General features: G+C 46.3%; 2 protein-coding genes across 2 annotated transcripts; one reads left to right on the plus strand and one right to left on the minus strand.

Moving 5' to 3' along the window:
- Window positions 1-2,698: 2,698 nt before the first annotated feature.
- On the minus strand, window positions 2,699-4,795 carry LOC100837184 (ent-isokaurene C2-hydroxylase). Its single transcript, XM_014900540.2, has 2 exons — window positions 3,815-4,795; window positions 2,699-3,546 (listed from the first exon to the last, which is right to left on the minus strand). The coding sequence occupies exons 1-2, from the start codon at window positions 4,730-4,732 to the stop codon at window positions 2,920-2,922; spliced, it is 1,545 nt and encodes a 514-aa protein (XP_014756026.2). The 5' UTR covers window positions 4,733-4,795; the 3' UTR covers window positions 2,699-2,919.
- A 6,263-nt stretch (window positions 4,796-11,058) lies between these two features.
- Window positions 11,059-14,566, plus strand: LOC100837490 (alpha-humulene synthase). The gene is made up of 7 exons (XM_003572114.2): window positions 11,059-11,329; window positions 11,799-12,072; window positions 12,223-12,610; window positions 12,960-13,178; window positions 13,319-13,454; window positions 13,565-13,813; window positions 14,007-14,566. Exons 1-7 carry the CDS (start codon window positions 11,147-11,149, stop codon window positions 14,298-14,300), a joined length of 1,743 nt encoding a protein of 580 aa, XP_003572162.2. The 5' UTR covers window positions 11,059-11,146; the 3' UTR covers window positions 14,301-14,566.
- Window positions 14,567-14,778: the final 212 nt, after the last annotated feature.

The raw sequence follows: 14,778 nt of genomic DNA on the forward strand, positions 1-14,778 counted from the left end.
CTAAGGAAACAAAATCAAACTCGCTATAGAATTCCAATCTGACTGCTGTCAAAACAAATCACGGGATATCTGAACGAGGGCAATCAAGGCCAATCCAATTGGAAATCAATTTGGTAAGCGCAATAGTAAACTAAAAGATGCAGTCGGTAAGGGCAGGACCAATTGAAAATCAATTCGGCAAGGACAATACGTACAGCCAAATACAAGCAGATCCAATAAATAAGATCAGTATGAAATTTAATCCGAGCCAGACCAGGAAAGAGCAGCACGACCGAAAATAAAAAAAGTCAGACTAACAAATACTCCACCGTACGACCCAAAACTTGAAGAGCAACTCGCCGGATTCAATCCACGCTAAATTCCGAACACCTCGCCGGAATTCTCGACGGAATTCAATCCACAGCGTCGGGATTCTTAGCGGCTTGCTGGCGGCAGCAAGGGGACGCGGGAGCCTGGAGGGTGCTGCTGGTCGGTGGCGAGGGGAGAACCGAGGAGACGCGCCGTGGCAGGTAGAGAGGCGGGAGAGGCCCGGCAGCGGCCAAAGCGTGGGCACCGGCGGCACACGGTGGCGTCCGAATCGTGATGCCTGTCAGCCAGCAGCGAAGGGAATTGGGAGGCGGCAACAAAGCGTAGGAAGGCGGACGGCGAGCGGCGGAGAAAGCGCTGGCACGCGGCCGGCGCACGATGCTGCTCGAATCGCAATGGCGGACGTGGAGGCTGGCCCTGCAACGTCAGTGATTAGGAGGAGAATCACCAGGAGATTAACAGGTGATCGAATCCATGAAAAATAAATAAATTTAAATACATCAAAGTGAGCAAATTTATGCATAACTGACGTATTTAAATCTCTATACCAATTAAAAAAATCAATTATGTACATCAAAATTGCAAGTGATGCAAACTATAAGTTTGAAACCAGCAGAAAAGACAGGCCATCAACAACGAGTACGTTTGATTTAAGCCCCAACTTGCCATGTCAAAATTTGTTTGACGTTTTATTTGACTATGTGTTAGCCAATGTTGAAAAAGAAAATTCGGACCTAACCCAAAAAATTGGTAAGATGCATTTTAGACACCATTCAAGGCTGATGTGGAGGTGTTCGATACATGGTTTCATGCTGCCAGCAAATAGGAATTCAATAACTCAAAGGGGGCGCAGTTTTTTAAATTAAACTACATGGCTTACGGTATAGTAAAGGCTATGGCTGCGTTCTTTTCGGCTTCTAGGACGGCTTCTCCTAGAAGCTGCCCTCACCTAGCTTTCTAAAGAAACCGCATCTCAGATTTAGCTAGGTTTCCAAAGTAGTTTAGGCTAAACTAATTTGGTAGTCTAATCAAATTTAGGTGGCGGTTTCTCCAGAAAGCTGGGGGAAGGCAGCTTCTTGGAGAAGCCGGTCCAGGAAGGCGAAAAGAACTGGCCCTATGTGTCACATAGAAAGGCATGGCTACCAACAACAATCGGCCTCCTTAGATGCGTAGTCACCGAACACATTCCTGCACCAACAATCGTCGGTCGGAAGCACCACACTCGCATTAAAATTTTAAAAAGAAAAAGTTCATCTAAATAAAAAAGTACCCAATCAAATTTAAATGTGACAAAAGCATGCATATATTATCTGTAGAATCACAACACTTCTTTTTATTGCACACGATGTTAATAAAATGAAACTCTCTTCCAAAACGTGTAATGACTACGTGATCTACAATGTATCATGTTATGAATTTAAACTCATCTAAGCATTCATAACTATATATTTTGATAGGTAAAACATTAACAAATAAAATATTTTAAAAAATATTGAAGAATTCCAAATACAATACATCTAAATTATAAAAGGCACACAAAAAACCATCTCACTGTGTTCCAAAGAAACACACACATCATTATACAAGTCTAGCCGCGCAATCTGCGTGGGCCAACCCGCTAGTTTGTTGTATTTGATATTATCACGCGGCCCATGGAAGAAAAGGTCGGTTGAATTAAAGGGCTTCATTGGCTACATATATATAAGTCTAAATTGCGCAACAAGGTTGCTAATGATTGGGTTCAACGACTTGATATGTTAAATGAACGAAAAAAAATTAAACAAGTAGATGATAAACTTATTGTTAAGCAATTTCAAGCCATGAGGTTTAGGAGATGACATTTGCCTAGGCCTAATTAAGTAATTTTAGCACATCTGGGCATGTCTGTCATTGGTATGTTTTATTTTCTCCGTTCCAATGTGCTGATATTTGCGATGGAAAACGGACTAGTGTCTTAATTTTTGCTATTACATCTTGCATTTGTTTATGTACAACTATTGTTGTGATCTAATTGAGATTGTTGTGGATTTGTCTTTGTCAACATGAGCGCTCTTCAATTAACATTTGTGTGACATGTAGCTAATTAAATATCCGTTACTTCAGTCTGTATACTATAATTATGTTCTTGAGCTTGTGGTGTGCCCATGTTTTGACAAAGTGCTAGCTCCACCTCTGACTGGGAAAATGTGGATACCTCAATATGCATTGCCACGTCCATACCTTTTGTTTTATTAAGGAAAAGAGGTTTTATTACTTTCTCAGTCCAACAAAAGATGTGTCAAATTTGTCAAAATTTATATGTTCTAGAGTTTAGACATGACTTAGTGTATAGATGCATTCAAATTTGATCAAAGTTAAGACATTCTTTGTTGGACGGAGGGACGTTGACGACTAGGCAGAGTACTTCCAATTCCAATTCCAACCACTACACCGAGAAGATTGACGACTGTCAACTTTCTTATTACACCATTCAAGCTACTACAGAAGTAAAACAAAACCGACTACACGAGTCGGCATAGAAACATCAACCCGCATAATACAAACATGAATGGCACGCGAAAGAACACTATGATGATGGACCTTAAGTCGCGACAATCCATGATTGATCTATTCCTATGTAGTACCCGACTGTATATATGGAATAGCTCTTAGATGCAGCTCCAACTTTTTCCTTACCCCCATCCCGAAAGTCTCTGACATGTCCAACAAGTCTGGGTTTGATCCATCAGCAAGCACCCAGTCAAAGTGGTAGAGGAGGTTTGCCAACGCAATCTCCACGGCCGATGTGCCAAACAAAATCGCGGGGCATTGTCGACGTCCTGCTCCGAATGGTGTGAACTCAAAATGTGTCCCTTTATAATCGGTGTTGCTATTCTCAAACCTTTCGGGGTTAAAAGCTTCTGGATTGTCCCAGTATCTTGGATCCCGAGAAATTGCGAAGGCATTAATATGAACCTTGGTGCCTTTAGGAACGTGATAACCCATGATCTCGCAATCCTCTCTGGACTCACGTGGGACAAGCATAGGGTTGGGAGGATGCAACCTGAGAACCTCCTTGATAACCATTTGCAGGTAGCTGAGTCCACCAAGGTCAGTGTTAGTGATGACACCTCGTGATGCGCCAAGCACATTTCGGAGCTCTAGTTGTGCCTTCGCCATTGCCTCGGGTTTCTTCAAGAGCTCCGATATAGCCCACTCTACGGTGGATCCCAATGTTGTAGTGGCACCTCCAAATATGTCCTGCATGCAGGACCAAATGTTTGTTATGTAAGGTTTACTAAGTCTAACAAAATTAGATCGACAAAACAATTAAATAAGAAACTATTCTTTTGAGAGAAACATATTATTAGGTAGGGAAGAAAAACATATGTATGGTTCTTTATAGTTGGGCCATGTGTCCAATAGTCTCTCTTTTTTTTCCTTAAAAACGGGTCCTATAATGGAAGGTGGAATAGTAGTAGTACGATGCAGAGTGCAAGGTTCTAAAATAAGGGAATACTGTACTCACAAACATGATGGCGCCTATAATTTCCGTGGTCAGAGGGAAAGCGAGTGAATCCTCCTCCTGCAGCCTGAGCAGCACGCCGAGCAGATCCTCCTGATCCCCGTTAGCAGCCAGCGCCGCCGCCTCACGACGGCTCTCCACGATGCTGGCGATGATGCGCTGGATGCGGCCGTAGCTCCTGAGCAGGCGGCGCTCGACAGTGCTCAGCCGCCTGACCAGCCTCGACGACGGGAAGAAGTCGAGCGGGAAGAACCCGGCCACGAGCTCGCTGACCCGGTCGTAGGCCAGGACGAACTCGGCCTTCCGGTCCGCGCACTTGCCGCCGAACATCGCCATGGCCACGATGTCGTTCGCCAGCGCCGACGCCTTCCGGCTCAGGTTCACGGCCGAGCTACCATTGGAGACGGAGACGTAGCGGAGGAGGCGGCCCACCTCGTCAGCTCTTATGGACTCGACGCGCCTCACCTGCTTGGCGCTAAGCAGCTCCGTGACGCAGATCTTCTTCATCTGGCGCCAGCGGTCGCCGTAGGGGGCGAAGCCGATCCCTTGGCCGCGGCAGCCCACGATGTCGATGGCGACGCTGCTGGGCCGGGAGGCGAAGGCCAGGTCGTGCGTCTTCATCACGAGCTCGGCTGCCTCGGCGCTGGAGACCACCAGGGTGGGGACTTCGCCGAGACGGAGGAACATCAGGGGCCCGTGGCGGCGGGAGAGGTCCCTCATCGTGCGGTGTGGGAGGCCCCGCAGGACGTGGTGGAGGCTGCCGAGGAAGGGGAGCGTCCATGGCCCCGGAGGCAGGGGCGGAAGATGCTGCTGCTTCTTGGATTTGGTAAATTTGTTGTTGTTGTTGCATGCGAGTTTAAGAAGCAAAAGGTAGAGTAGCGTTGCTAGGGTGATGGAAACCCACATGCTTAACACCTCCATGGTTTTCAGCTGTTGGCATGTACTAGAAGGTTAATTAACTTCTTTGTGGGCTTTGAGTTTGAATTAACGATAGAAAGCATACTTATAGGGTATCAAGAGGAGCCATGATCACCTCTCTTGAAAGGAAAAGGAGCCGTGCATGGCCACCTGCCCACCTTGCACGTATTATAAGTTATCTTATTTGCATGCGGTTGTTCTAGCATGTCTGCATGCAGCAGCAGCAGCATTCGGAGCTGTACACGTGAAGAGTGTGAGAGGTTCAGTTTTTAGCCGGTTTGCATGGAGTCCGGTTTGAGGGTCCTATGTACGATGACATTTGCCATCGGTTCACCAGTCTACTGCAGAACGGCCGGTGCTATTGTGCTTGTGTCCAAAGCGGCCATTCTAGTACCGGACTAGCTAGATGCTGGGTTTAGTTGGAAATTGACTGTGGAGAAGACAACATATGAGATGGAGTTTCTCCAACCAGATAGGTATTTTGGGTCGAGTTAAGCTTCAGATCTTAGTTGGTTGTGGGCTCTTGTGGACCTGGACTGGTAAAGGCGCTAGCTCATGTGGTAGTTAGGCCAAACCCTTGTGCGCTCGAGCACTAGCCACCCATGGCCGTCACATTGAGAAGAGGCTCACTTCTTAATCCACCCACACATGATGATGAATGATATATTTTATTAGTATATGGTACTTTCCCACAACCAAATTTGTCGCAACTTGACTAGATAAGCATGTATCTAAAGCGTTTCAATGTGTTGATACGCATGGAAAAAAGTCATACTATAATCATACTATAATCATTTTGTTAGGATTGCTAACTTTCATTGTTCATGAAGACAAGATATATATGTTAGCCTGTACTTTGACTAGATATGCATGTATCTAAAGCATTTCAATTACATGTATCTATACATCTTTTAGGTATAAATACATCTATATTTGTGCAAATTTGAGTCACTTAATATGAAACGGATGGAGTATATTGGTAGTATCTCGCATGTTTAGCCTGCATTATCTGCTTTATACATGCCATGATTTTGAATTGAATTTATATTCGATCAGTATGCATGATTTGTTCCTCCCTCTTCAGGTTGGTGCAGTGGGAAAAATCATATTTTTTAAAGTTCAGGACTTTAGTGAGTTAGAATTATTGTTCCGGCAGCGCCGCGTGCCAATTAGCACCATTGTCCGCGAATTGGGGCAGTTTGCTTTTGTGTGCGTGGGCAAGTCCTGATTTGTGTTGTGCTGCGTGATTCTTGCGTGAATATAAAACGCATACGGTAGCAAGCCTGTCTCGGTTCAAATAATTAGAACCGTATCTTGTCGGCGATTTGGAGCAGTTGGCTTCACTCACTGATGGGTCCCGAAAATAAAAGAGTTTGCTACCGTGTCCATTATGTATTTCTTTGCTACCGGCCGCTAAACATACAAGGCAGTGGGCACCACAAAATTTGAGAGACGGGAATTGAAACACACGAGATGTTGAGATATGTGTCGAATACGTGTACGAGTAGTGTTACAGTTGGACTTGGATTAGCGGAGGGTTAGGTGTTGGAGTCGAACACGTGTAACCCAGACCTAATATATAAAGGCACCATGGGTAGCCCAAAGAAACTATGAGAACATAATAGCAGTAGGCTCGCAGGTGGAGCCGGCGGCTTTTGCCGGCGTCCGGGGTGGCTGATGTTGCGGTATTATGGAGGGAGGAGCGCCCGTAGTCATGCCCCGGGATGTAGGTTTCGGCCGAACCTCGTTAACAAATATCGTGCCTCGGTGTCATCCTTAATTGTGCATCCGTCGGATTTCGTAACAAGTGATATCAGAGCGAGCTGGAGGGGATGCGGGAGATCTCGTGAGAGGTGCGAGGATCATGCTCGATGGGCGCCGCAGAACGTCCAATGCGGTGCAAGGTGGAGCATGACGGCGATCGGAATTCCGATCGGTGGAGTCGAACACTTCAGGTATGTGGCCTGAACCGTTCGATGGGCTGCAGTTGGCAAGGATCGACCAGGCGTGATGATCGGGCCGACACAGTGCCCGGGAAGACGTCGCGGATCGGACGACGGCTTCGGCTCGCGATTAGATCGGCGACCAGACGCAGGGGTGACCGAATAGATCGGGGCGGGATGCATCGCGGTATAGCGGTGGATCGGGTGTAGCACAGGGCGGCATGGTGGCACGGTGGACGAGTTGTGTCGACGATGCAGGTGGCCAGGGTGCAACACAGGTTTTGTGCATAGAATTTGCACAAGGGTGCGACTTTTACAAGTGTCAGTGGCAGCGTGTTCATGCGACAAGTGACATACGCCGGAATTAACTCGTCGGGAGATGCTGCAGCGGTTGGATTGGAAGTCCGAGTCAAAAAGTCCAAGGCATGTTCGTGCCAGGCGATAAAACGGACAGCAGGCGAGCGTGGCGCAATGGCATGCAGAAAGGAGCATTACTAGTCAGTGTGCAACCAGAAAAGAAGGATTCGTGCACGTATGTGCCATGGGCCATGGCTAGTTGGGCACGGTTTCCAACGGAAAAAGGAAAAGGATTGCATGCAGGCTGAAGGCTCACGTGGGAGTTCTTCTCGGATTCAAAACAGATCAAAGAAAGAAAAAAGAGCAGCTTTAGGCAGGCGGTGAAAGGCAAGCGCTAGCTTACAGGGCTGTTTCTAGCGGCAGGGGGGGCGAAGGTCGGATTCAGGCGGCGCGGGGCGCGTGTGCAGGCGCCGGGGAGTCTGACGGGTTCCTGGTTTCCGCGTGCAGATACCGAATAGGCTTCGGCGGGCAGGCCGTGTAGGACACGAATCAACAAGCAAGGGACGGGATCACTCAGAAAAGCTAATCCACGGCTAACAAACGCAGCTTTCAGCGAGGCGAAGGCAAGGGTACAGACCACGGAGAGCTAGCGGCAGGTTAGAGACAGAGTTCAAGTTCATATGTTGCACAGATCATATTTTTTTCAAGCGCGGTGTTTCGCGGGAAGAAAAAAAGGACTGCGTACGGAGATGAAGGGATCTCAGGAGTTTCTCAAGTGAGCAGGCTAGTGATGGTTTGTCGGAGCTTTGACATGATGTTGGGTGCATGCAGTGTGGCTTCAGGTGACGAGAGACGGTGCGCGTATAAGGCTAGGAGTAGCCTGGAGCGTGTCGTGAGGATCATGTATCTACAAAGCGTCAAGCAATACACTTGGTGTTGAGATGACACGACGCAAGGTGGAGCACGGTTGCAGTCGGACAAGTTCGGCTGGGGTCAGACGACAGTCTGGCGGATCGATGGGGATGTCGGTCGGAACAGAAGACGGTGAAGATCGGCGACAACGACGTAGGAGCGCGAGTGCTGATGGTGTCCGAATTCTGTGGCGTGGCAACACGTGGCTCAGTGGGGCCTGAGATGGTGTGGGTATGCTACCCAGTAGATCTTGGCCAAGATTGCGGATGCTCGACGCGGTGATGCGGCGAGGTGTGCGATAAGCACGGGACACGACAACAAACCATGGCATATGTGGTCAGACAGTGGTTTGACATGTGTGTAGGGGTGCTGAAGCGGTGTTGGTGAGTACTAGGTTCAAGTTGGTGACTGGGTCTATCAGGAAGGTCTGAAGTGATGGACAAGAGTCGGCCATGGGAAATCTGAGAAAGTGTTTTTGGAAAGTCTAAATTGTCAAAGGCTTAGACAGTACATGACGGTATATTCTGTGATGTTCGGTGCACATGGCAAAGTGCAAGTGACGGGATGCAGAAGGGGGCGGAGTGCTATAGCTGTGGGACATGTAGAAGACTATCCGAAAAAGGATGAGAAAACTGTGAATTTGACTCGAGGTGACTCAAGGGCGACGACGACATTCCTTCAAGTTTCATGCGGGAAGTCAACCATAGCGAGGATAATGAGTTTAGGCAACTCTTATGTGGCACCTAACATGCGAGTTGTTCATTTTCACATAGATCAAGGAAGAGGGAACCAGAGTGACGATACATCGGTGTTGTCGGATATGGTGACCTTATGATCGGTGTGTGATGGCGTTGAAACAGATACTCCGGGAAGTTGGGAACACACGACAAGAGTGTGGAAGAACTTATTTTTCGCGGGAGCATTGACTGTTAATGAATAAAAAGAATTAATGAATAAAAAGAAGGAACTACGGTTGCAGGTGAAGTCATGTGATGTCAAGAAAGTAGCAGTGAAGCTCATGTTTAAGTCCAAGGTACACGGAGGTTCGTGCATGACGGCTTCAAGGTGGTGAGGAACATATTCGTCAAGGTGGAGTTTGTTGAGATATGTGTCGAATATGTGTACGAGTAGAGTTACAATTGGACTTGGATTAGCAGAGTGTTAGGTGTTGGAGTCGAACACGTGTAAGCCAGGCCTAATATATAAAGGCATCGTGGGGTAGCCCAAAGGAACTATGACACCATAATAGCAATAGGCTCGCAGGTGGAGCAGGCGGCTTGTGCCGGCGCCCAGGGTGGCCGGTGTTGCGGTATTATGGGGGGAGGAACGCCCGTAGTGATGCCCCGGGGATGTAGGCTTCGACCGAAATTCATTAACAAATATCGTGTCTCGGTGTCATGTTTAATCGTGCATCCGCCGGATTTCGTAACAAGAGAAACATGAAAGATGGCGGTGCGAAAATCAGAACATAGAAAAATGCAAATTTAGAGGAAATGAAGCAAAAGGAGTTTCAAAATAATTGCTGTGAATTCCGTCGTACAAAGATTAGAATTCTTTAGTTGGCTTATTTTCTACTTGCAGCTGTGCAGTTCCAAACCTATTTGATCACCATGGCATATAAAAAAAACTACTCTTAAGGGCAAAGATGAACAGTCCCAACGGGTGGATTGGTGTGTACTCACTCCGTTTCATAATTCTTGTAGAACTATTACATGTATATAGACATCTTTTAGAAATAGAAATATCCATTTTTGGGCAAATTTGAGACAAAAATTATGAAACGGAGGGAGTATTTTTTTTAAGCAGGACAACAACGAGCAACCATTTTAATTAATTAAAAATAAAAGAAACGAGATGAAGCTACCATTTTATAGGAATAAGTGTCCGCGCGTGTTGTGAGCGTCTGCTTTTGTATTGTGTTTCTAAAAAAATGTAGCAGTTGGGGCAGATGGGTGAGCTGAGATTAGGGTTAGGGAGTGTGCCACATATGCGGACCATATATATTGGGTCTCTGTTGGACGATGTGATGGATCAATTTTTTTTTTGAAAAAGCATCCTAGTAGGTAACTCCCTTCGATGCATAATAAGTGTCGGGGATTTAGTACAGAGTCATACAACTTTGTACTAAATCATCAACATTTATTATGGATCGGAGGAAGTACTTGCTAAAAACCCAACCATATACAAGAATTAAAAGGTTGTTTTACAGTTTTCTTAAAAAAACAGTCAGGACACCTAAACGGCTACTCCTTCCGAAAGCAACGACAAGTATTTATGAACGGAGGGAGTAGAATACTATTATTATGAAAGTCGGTTTGTTTTCAATCAGTGACAGTGCCAAGATCGATTTCAATCATGTGATGTCATATACATGTGTTTTATATGCATGTTGTACTTATTTTTTTTCACGTTGATTTCAACGTGTGCATAATTTAGTTTTGGCAAAAAGCAATATGGTCAGTTGATGATCAGAGAACTTATACGTGGTTTCACCATTGTTTTCCTTCATCTCAGTTGTATATCCTCTTAGCCAGATCCGCTAAACCGTCCGTAATACTAATATATCATCTACGTCAGTTTGTTTTATGAACGGATCGGACTACAAAATTCAACTAAGGTTTTTCATATATCATTCAGTAGTCAGATTTTTTTAGTCAGGTCTATCTGCTAAACCGACTCTGTAGGGGGCGGGCTTATAGCTGTTGGAATAGCTTAAGGGACTAAGACGAAGGGTCCAGAATATATATATACCCTTTTCACTAACTCGATCTTTCTCCAGAGAAAAAAAAAACACTAGTTATTTTTCAGAAAAAAAAACTATATATAGTCATGTTACACATTAGGTATAAGCTAGTCATATACCTCCCTCTCGCAAAAAGAAGCTATGAGTGAGTCATACTCACCTAAAGCCACATATTAAAAGGGTTGCATCCTTTCTATGGGTATACCGTGTCGAATCGCTATGATCACAATCCCAGGCGGATCTCGATGCAATCATGCATGGTCTCATCTCCGTGGACTTGTTTATTAGTGAGGCGCATGCATGCATGTGATTCACATGCAGTATTGCATGGGCTACCCGCTATTACAACAAAGCTCTAGCTAAGCTAGCTAGTTGTTAGGTCGATCGTCTGTAAGACTATAAATAGATATCCCCTGCATGTAGTCCTAGAAACACATCACTGCGCACCAGTGCTAAGCAACGACGTACTCCCTACTTTGTAAGTTGTAACTGCACGTAGCTAGCTGATCGAACCAAATCCAAATGGCCCCAGGCATGGCTGCTGCTGGTGTTGTGAACGGCCAGGAGACGATGATCCAAGCCGATAACAAGAGCAGAACTGTGGTCGCCGCCGGTGAAGCCGTCGTCGTTACTTGCGACAAGTTTGCGCCCTCCGTGTGGGGAGACTTCTTCGTCACCTACATCCCTCCTGCTACTATCTCACAGGCATGCATGGATACACGTACTATTATGTGCGCACACATTTAATTTAATTTACTCAACTGAATTTACTGCTGGTTGTCTCTTCAATTTAGGGTTTATACTTCCTCTGTTTCAAATTCTTGTCATTGTTTTAATGCAAATTTGAACTAAAATCACGACAAAAAAATTAGTAAGGGAGGGAGTAGAATGCAAGAATAAAGAGAATTTCGTGATGTTGCATAGCTAGGCTTTCAGAAACCTGACACCGTGCTCAACATGCATGCATGACGCGAAATCACGTACTGCACGTCCAAATAAATCGGCGCCAACTAAATTATGTACTCCGTCCGATTCATAATAAGTGTCTTAGTTTTATTACAAGACACTTATTATGGATTGGAGGGAGTTCGAAATACCTGAAACTGGTTTAAAACTCACAAGATATATACTTAAAAAAGGCTAACTTTGGTCGTGATCGTCTCCATGGATGCAGAGATCGGAGGAGTGGATGAGGGAACGGGCGGAGCAGCTCAAGGGGAAACTACGGCAGGTGTTCGAGGCGAGCAAGGAGGCCATGACCGTAGCCGACGCGCTAACATATGTGGACACGCTCGAACGCCTGGGCTTAGACAACCACTTCCCCGAGGAGATTGGAGCGGCATTAAGCCGCGTCCGGACGGAATCTGACGACGGCTCGGCTGACAGCCTACACTTCGTCGCCCTTCGGTTCCGCCTGCTTCGGCAGCATGGCTTCTGGGTATCTGCAGGTAAATTCATCTACTGCACGGTGTTATCTTAGCTAATCCATAACGACCCTTTCAAATGCAAAGCGGAAGAAAACGTGGAATGTTGGTTAATTACTTTGAACACCAGCATTGTGCACGCTTTACATGTGTTCTGAATCGACGTGCATGCAGATGTATTCGACAGATTCAGAGACGACCAAGGCAGCTTCAGCAAGAGCCTCAGCAGTGACCCGAGGGGCCTGCTGAGCTTGTACAACGCGGCTCACATGGCGGCGCCAGGCGAGGTGGCCCTCGACGACGCCATCGCCTTCGCAAAGGGTCACCTGATCGAGGCCATCAAAGAAGGCAAGCTGGTTAGGTCCCCAATATTAGCCGAGCAGATCTCCCGGGCCCTCGACATTGCGCTCCCACGGTTCACTCGGCGGCTTGAGACCATGCACTACATTGGCGAGTATGAGCAGGAGGCGGCGGCACACGACGACACGTTGCTCGAGCTTGCTAGGCTCAACTTTAATCTCGTCAGATCCCTTCACCTCAAGGAGCTCAAGGCACTCTGTTTGTAAGTCTTTTCTTCTCACAAGGAAAAAAGTTAGAATAAAATAGATAAGCTGCTCTGGCAACAAAAACAATGATCAATCAGCAGCAGGTACACCAACCAATGATGCATATGGAGTGTGCCTGCCATACAAGAAACATGGATAGAATTAACTTTTGTTGAACCAGATGACGTGTGCGGCCGTGCAGAGGAGATCACATATAATACACAGCTTGTCTCACAAACATCATCCTTAATCAGCTCATCTTAAAAAAAAACACCATCCTCATTTTATTAATGAGAGATTGTGTTAAGAGTAAACACGCAACTTTGACATGTTAAGAGTAAATTAATTAGCGATTTTGGCATGCAGATGGTGGAGGGACCTATACGACACCGTGAAGCTACCGTACGCTCGGGACCGGATGGTGGAGATCTACTTTTGGACCTGCGGGATGCTCCATGAGGAGGAGTACTCCACCGCGCGGATGCTCTTCGCCAAGACGTTTGGAATGGTGTCTCTTCTGGACGACACTTTTGATGTCCATGCCACTCTGGAGGAGTGCCACAAGCTCAATCAAGCTATGCAGAGGTAGGCTAACGAGTTCCCTGCCTCAATATATGACCATCCTCTGTTTCTCTCTGCATCTTGATCTAGACCTGCCTTTTTTCGTCGAGATCACTATAAATAATGAAGGTATCTTAACACTTAACTTACTTGTATGTGCGTAGGTGGGAAGAAAGTGAGGTTTCTATTCTACCGGAGTATCTTCACATGTTGTACATCAAAACGCTTAGCAACTTCAAGGAGTTCGAGGACGCTTTGGAACCTAGCCACAAGTACCGCATGTCTTACGCCAAAAAAGCGGTATGGTGCACTACATTATTAAGATGCATATTCGATCGTTCAACCACAAGCAGCACACGCCTATAGTTATATAGTTATGGCGTGTAATATGTTTTTAAACAATTTTGCAGTACAAGCTGTCATCTGAATATTACCTCCGCGAGGCCATCCTGTCGAGCGAGAGATACCGGCCGAGCTTCAAGGAACACGAGGAGATATCCATCATGACGTCAGGCCTGCCGATGCTTACCCTGGTGACTCTGATGGGCTATGGCGACGTGGCAACCCGAGAGGTGTTTGAGTGGGTAAGCCACGTTCCTGAAATGGTCCGTGCTGGTTCCCAGGTCACCCGCTTCCTCAACGACATCTCTTCCTACAGGGTACTCCATCCCATTCTAAATTCTTGACTCAAATTTGTCTAAATATGTATGTATCTATTCTTAAAAAGTGTCTAGATACATGTAATATTTCGACAACAATTTAAGATCGGAGGGAGTATATACTCATAGACGCATACGTACTTACATGTATATGCCAGTTCATAAATAAAGTACATTCATGATATGTCTGCAGCTGGGAAAGCACAAGAAGGATATGCCTAGCGCGGTGGAGTGCTACATGATGGAGGAGGGGTCGACAGGGGACGAGGCTGTGGAGGCGGTTGCGGCGCTCCTGGAGAACAGGTGGAGGGTGTTGAACCAGGTGAACATGGAGATCGACCGCACGCTCTCGCCGGCGGCGCAGGTGGTGGTGAACATGGCGAGGACCAATGAGATCATCTACCTCAAGGGCAGGGATGCCTACACCTTCGGTGGCGATCTCCAGGACCTCGTCACCACGCTATTCCTTAAGCCGGTTCCCCTTTAGGATGCGATCGATACTGTGTAGTATGACTTAGAGCTACACATTCACTGTCCATGTAATAAGCCTACTCAGCACCTATGCATAATGGCAACAGCCTCAGCCTAGATCGACAAAATAAACATACCTCGCCCATGCTGGTACCCTAAATATGTTCAGATCTAGATGCATTTGCAGTGCCATTTATTTCATCTCTTGTATTTGTAAGCAACGCATGTAATAAGTCGTATAACCGTAATGTATCGTTTTGCCGATTTTGAACTTTGCTCGCAGTTAGAGTGTGATTTTTTTTGAGAAACACAGTACAAACGCAGACGCTCACAACGTGCGTACACTCACCCCTATGAACACGAGTACGTCACCTATCAATGAAAGAATAGTGCCGGTTAAATCTTGAATTAATCTAAGAAAATGTGACACTCATGTCAAGTCTAGAACTTGAACCTGTGTGGGATAATTCCACCACCAGGAACCAGACCACCTG

This window comes from Brachypodium distachyon, chromosome 3 (genome assembly GCF_000005505.3).
Source record: "Brachypodium distachyon strain Bd21 chromosome 3, Brachypodium_distachyon_v3.0, whole genome shotgun sequence".
Lineage (NCBI taxonomy): Eukaryota > Viridiplantae > Streptophyta > Magnoliopsida > Poales > Poaceae > Brachypodium > Brachypodium distachyon.